This window comes from Merops nubicus, unplaced genomic scaffold (assembly GCF_000691845.1).
Source record: "Merops nubicus isolate BGI_N331 unplaced genomic scaffold, ASM69184v1 scaffold14037, whole genome shotgun sequence".
In the NCBI taxonomy this organism is placed as follows: Eukaryota; Metazoa; Chordata; class Aves; order Coraciiformes; family Meropidae; genus Merops; species Merops nubicus.
In genome coordinates this window covers 10,455-16,386 of record NW_008622362.1, presented here as the reverse complement: position 1 = coordinate 16,386, position 5,932 = coordinate 10,455, and the positions used below count along the sequence as shown (strand labels likewise).

Sequence of the window (5,932 nt, the reverse complement as noted above, 5' to 3'; positions counted from 1 at the left end):
CAACCTAAAGGATTCTACGATTCTAAGCACCCTGGTCCCATGCTCCAGTCCTGGGGATCAGACCCAGACCACAAGAAGTGCAGGCTGGATGATACCACCAGGGAGAGTTCAGCTGCAGAAGTGCAGCAGGTGTGGCATCAGCTCCTGCTCAGAGCCCCACCACCTGGCCAAGGGTGCTGGCATCTTCCCACAGGACAAATCTCAGCAGAAAGTGTCCTGACAAGCAGCATCAGTGATGATATGCTGGGAATCAGAGAGCAACAAGCAGGGGCCTGAGGAGGAGAGGTGCCAAGCCTGGATCCTCCATTTCACCCACACACGTTACTGTTTAGTCACGAGTGAACAGCACAATGGGACAAGACTAAGGGGGCTTTTCCTCACCTGGTTTCCCACCCTTCCCAACTGTCCAAATGCCCCATCTCCTCACAAAACCCCAGGCAGGTCCCTGAGCCCCTGCTAACCAGGTCCAGCACAGGTGCCAAGGGGGCTGTGTCCATAGAGCCCAGCCTCTTGGCTTGGCACCAGGCAGAGGAGACCACCAGAGTAGGGACTAACCAGCCCCTGCACTGGCAAACATGGCTAGTGTGTGTTCACAGCTCCTGTGGATGACTCTGCACCAGGGAGCAGGATGAAGAAGCCATGTGAGGACTGCAGGAGCAGGAAGAACTTTTAACCCCCACAGTGCTGCTCACCTTGCCAGAGGCTGAATGTGGGGAGGGTGCAGCTGTTTCCTCCCCAGTTGCTCCAGTAACAATGTGTGCAACACATAAGGGATGCTGGTGACACAAAAGGCCCCTGTATACCATCTCTTTGGAGGCAAGGGAAAAAATCTGTTCCAAGCCCCTGGGAGGAGTATTATGGCACCAGCTGAGACCAGCATAGCATTTCCCTTTGATGCCTGTTCCTGCTGCAGAGAAACAAGTATTTTTTCTATGGACCTTCAATCCTACCTCCTCGCTGGGAATGCCCATGCCAGGTCAAACCCTGAGACCACAGCAGCTTGTGCCTGCTGTGTCTTGTGCCCCTTGAATAAAGCTTGGGGAACATCCAAAACAGGTTTCACCATGTCTGGGAGAGAAAGGAGTGCTCTCATGATCCCAGCTATCAGAGCTGGTAGCCAGAACACAACCCAAAGCATGCCTAGTGTGCTTGCATAGATGCAGCCTTATCATTCTTTCCTGGCTTTGTGCACAGCCACCAAGGGAGCGGTGGTTTGGTCAGCTCCCAAGGAAAGCTTTCCAGTTATAATGTCTTACTATCCCACAACATGTGAATTATAGATCCCAGGCCTGGATAAAAGTCTGTAGGTGGTTCAACTGATACTTCAGAACACCTCACACCAAAGTGATCCCTGCAGGTAGCCCCAGACCCACTAAGGGCATGTCTGCATCAGATCCTGATCCTACCCCACCAGCTCCTGAGGATGAAGTGAGGCTAGCAGGCAAAGAGCATGAAAAACATGGTTGTGGAGAGAGAAAGAGGAGGACCTGAAACACTTTTTACCGAAACCAGCTCTTGACTGGGGCTCTAGGTTTATGACATGGCAGTGACTAGCTGCTCTCTCTAAGGAAAGTGGCTGCTTCCCTCTAAAGAGATCATTGACATTTTGTATCAGGAAAACTCACTCTGTAGTTTGCAAAGCACTGAGCCTGCTGGTGTTTGACAGACTTCCAAGATCTGGGCTCTGGAGTAGGGACATCTGCTGCAGGGCTGGAGGAGGGACAGCCACGCAGGACGATGTGCCTGGCCCAGCACAGCATCTCCTCCCGCCCTGCACTGAGGGGTAAGGGAAGCACACTGCCAGAACTGGGACCTGGATCACCACCCCCTTGAGACCCACGGAAGACAAGGGCCTGGCGGGGATATGTGATGAACGACTACACTGTTGTGAGGAGGGCACATTTACTGCTCCCAGAAGCAATGAGACCATGGGCTTTGCAGCTATGCTTCTTCAGGCAGGTTGGCCCAGCCATCCCTCAAACTCTGACAGAAATAGATGAACCTGCTTCTAACATCCAAGAGATCAGTACAAGCCTGTTCTCCCTCAAGTTCCCAAGGAACTCATCCAGGACACCGTGCTCCTTGCCAGAGTAGCCTCCAGCCAAGGACGAACCTGATCACCCCTGGGGCTAAGCCCCTCCTGCAGTTCCTGCCCTGTGCAGGGACTCAGACCAGCTACAACAGCTCAGCTCTGGTGCAGATCCACAGCGAGCATCCCCCCCAGCCACAGCCCCAGCCACAGCCCCAGCCACAGCCTCTCACAGGTCACTGAGCAAGCGACAGGAAGGATTCTGCCCAAGCAAGCACCATTTATCCTCCTTTCCCACTCACACTGTTTGTCTTGGCCTCTCTTCCCATGCCAGCCTTCCTTCTCTTCCTCCTCCCCTCGGGATTGAATTGCTGGGGTTGTCACTGTAGTTAATGAGGTGGGACAGAGTTGCTGCTCTGGGAAAGTCATGCCAAGAGGTGGGCGAGGCCCTGGCACTGTGTGTGCACAGACACCAGACAGGAGGACCACAGAGGGGGCAACACTTGAAAAACAAACCCCAGCCACCAGCCAAGGGAGCCAGCAGACCAGGGGAGGAAAAGGGCCAGGGCTAAGCTTGCATTCAACAGGTCTCAGCAAAAGCCACCAGGTGCCTGGACATCCTCTGGCTTGCGCTGCCCAGCTGCACCACTGTGGATGCCATCCTCTGGTTGGGCTGGTGCCACATCCCATCTGCCTTAGGAACAGTCCCTGGGCCATCTCACTCCCAGCCTGTGCCCAGGCTTGCTGGCTGGTACCAAAGCCAGGCCAGGTACAGTATAAACTATTTAATGATGTGGATAGTCAGGTTTGACACCTTGATCTCTGGGAGGAGAGCATGCTGCCTGGCTGTTGGCCGTGCAAATCCCACTTACATTCATCCCATGCTTCAGCTAAATGGAGCAGCTTTGTTCAAGCATTGCACAGCCTGGGCAAAAGGGCAGCTCCCAAGGGGACATAAGGCCACTCTGGGGCAGCAGGACTGTAGTCCCAGTGCACAGTCCCAGGAGACCCAAGGCTCGGGAGAAAACTGGTCAGGGAGTCGCAGCTCACCGATGATGAGGGGCAGGAGCTGGTAGGCTCCCCTCCATGCCTTACCCATGGATGTTCCCTGGAGTGGGTGTCTTCAGCTGCCTCTATTTCCTCAAAAGATCTTTCTACTCACTTGCACTTCGGCTGCTAGCAAGCACTGAACTGCCAGGACAATTGGTAGAACTCATTTGACATGCTGTGCCTCAGTTTCCCCTCACTGCAAGGACAAAGCTTCTGTTCCCAGAGCTCTACATCTGTGTCCCATGCTCCCAGAGGAGCTGCGAGCTGGGGAACTCTAACCCAGCAGCTGCACCAAGGGGACTGGAATGGTTTGGGCTGGATGGTGCAATACTGGCATGCTCCCTCCTACCCCGCCTCTGCAATACAGCCCCCTGAGGACCTGCTCCAGCAGCCTGGCCAAGGACTGAAGAGCTGGACACCCACCTCACCACGGCAGTGAGAGACTCTCAGGAGAGACTTGCAGCCCAGCTGCTGTAGAACATGCCCTTCACCTCTACAAAAGCCCCTTTCCACCACCTTACACCCCAGTACAACCCCCTTGTCACTGGGGCACTGCAGGAAGCCCTGGCTGCACACCCCACACTGGCCTTTGGGCTCAAACATGAGACAGGTCAGCTACCTGCTAGCTTTTCTTTTTATTTAGGAAAATCACAGCACATTTAAAAAAAAAAAAAAAAAAAAAAAAGAGAAAAGAAAGAGAAAAGAAGCAATTTACACCCATAATTATGTTGCATCAAACAAATGTAGCAGCAAACACCTGAGAGCAGTGCAAACACTGGTCGTGCATCCCTGCCCAGGCAGGAGTTCGGTGGCCGACTGGGGGATGGGGAAGGGGGGCAATATCCCTGAGGAGAGCAGGGGCCAAGGGCAACATCACTGCCCACTCTGCCACCACTGCATTACTGGCTCTATTTCTACCCATGCAAGGATGGGCAGGAGGGGAAATGGTGTAAGGAAGTCAGGGCATGAGAGAGGAACCCCATCAGCCATGCTCTGCCCGAGGGCATTTATGTTGTGATCAGTGAGGGAGCAGCAGAGTGCATAGCCAGTGAGGAACATCTTCACCCCTCTCCTCCATCCCCAAACTGTCCTGTCCTGGCACCCCTTCCTAGGGGTGGAGAAGGACTCAGGCTTGGGGCTGACGGTGGAAACCAGAGGGATCAGACTAGTGCTGCGCTGAAAAGAAGACTGAAATCCCCCAAACTCCTCCCACAGAACAGTTCATGAAGCAGCTTCCAGGCTGCAAAGGCAGCAGAGTCTCCAGTCCAGCAGCCCCCAGCTCAGCCTGATGCAGGTTGCTGGGTCACACTGGAGACAAAGGGAAGAAGCAAGAGCAGGCAGGGCTCTGCCCAGCCCTACACACTGGCACAAATGCCAAGGAGGGGTGACACTGGCTGGAGGTGGAAGTAAGTCGGCTCCGTTAGCTCCAGCTTCACAGCTGGGACCCAGTCCAACTCCAGGTGCTGGGGCCAGCCACAAGTTTCTTCAGAGCCTACTTCCCCTGGGGACTGGCCTGGGGAAGAGAAAAACTCAGCTGTGATAAGTGTGGTCATCAGGCAGGATCCTCCCCAGAGTCCCTTCCCCACAGTCAGGGTGGTTGTCAAGAGGTGACATCCCCTGGCCAAGCCATGGTGGTGAAAAGGGGACCTAGCAGGGCTTGCAAATCACCCACCAAACTCATTCTAAGACGTTTCTGTGAAGATGCACAAGTTGTAAACTACAAGCTTGCAGGGCAGAAGCAGGCAGGGGTGTGCTCCTGGCGCCATTTGCCATGGTCCCATTTGCCATCAGGCTTAGCCCAGGGTGGCACAGGCTGGGCAACAGCACCAAGGCTGCTTTTATTTGGGGTGGAATAGGAATTGCAGAGGAGCAAGACTGGTCCCAGGTGGAGGGAGGAGGGATGAAGACAGAGATGAAGCACACGTCCCAGCTTTTCCCAGCAGCCCAGTGACACCGGGAAAAGCCTGCTAGTGGTGGATAAGCTTGACCTATCCTGGCCTGACCCCATTCCCAGCTGAGAACAGGGATGGCTCTTACCCTCCTGGCGGAGGAGGCATCCAGCTTCTCTTGGAGGCGAACCACCCACGGGGCTTGTAGTGGGGCACAGAGGCGCTTGCCCTTTGTAGTGATGAATCTGCCATGTCCATGGGAAAAAAAAGCAAGATGAGTTGAGCAAGACACCCTGGGGATGCTCAAGCACAGCTTAAGATCTCACCCACTGCCTCCCTCCCTTCCTTCCTCCATCTGCACCTTGACATGACTTTTGGCCCTGACTTTGGTCCTATATTTCTCTCTCCCAGCGGGTCCTGGTCTAGTGGAGGCTCTGATCTCCAGAGTCTATACCACAACCATCCCTACTCCCTCGCCACCAAATCCAGCTCAACGTCCCTCCTCCACAGGGCTCTGCCTTCCTCCCCGCCTCCCCGCAGGGTGCATCCCTCGGCCATCTCCATCCCGGGGCCGTTGTCCCTGGCGGAGCTCTTACACCGCAGCCGGGATGTCGCAGCCGTCCTGCACCAGCTGGAGCCGGTAGTACTGCACGATCCGCCGCGGGATGGGCGTCTCCTTGGTCCGCAGGCAGCAGTCGAGCACGTTGTTCGCCCCGTGCCCTGGAGGAGGAGCACACCGCGCCGGCTGAGGATGCTCCCCGCATCCCGGGGCCGTTGTCCCTGGCGGAGCTCTTACACCGCAGCCGGGATGTCGCAGCCGTCCTGCACCAGCTGGAGCCGGTAGTACTGCACGATCCGCCGCGGGATGGGCGTCTCCTTGGTCCGCAGGCAGCAGTCGAGCACGTTGTTCGCCCCGTGCCCTGGAGGAGGAGCACACCGCGCCGGCTGAGGATGCTCCCCGCAG

General features: G+C 55.8%; 1 protein-coding gene across 1 annotated transcript in view; it reads right to left on the bottom strand.

The window, feature by feature from the left end:
- Positions 1–5,116: 5,116 nt before the first annotated feature.
- The window catches only part of CCL19 (chemokine (C-C motif) ligand 19), a gene marked incomplete at its 3' end in the record, with an annotated part of 10,148 nt that continues 9,332 nt past the window's right edge, over positions 5,117–5,932 (bottom strand). Inside the window, exons 2-4 of the mRNA XM_008944757.1 lie at positions 5,787–5,888; positions 5,565–5,688; positions 5,117–5,213 (exon numbers count right to left, since the gene is read on the bottom strand). Of these exons, the coding sequence (XP_008943005.1) occupies positions 5,117–5,213; positions 5,565–5,688; positions 5,787–5,888 (323 nt within the window). The remainder of the gene's footprint in view (positions 5,214–5,564; positions 5,689–5,786; positions 5,889–5,932) is intronic.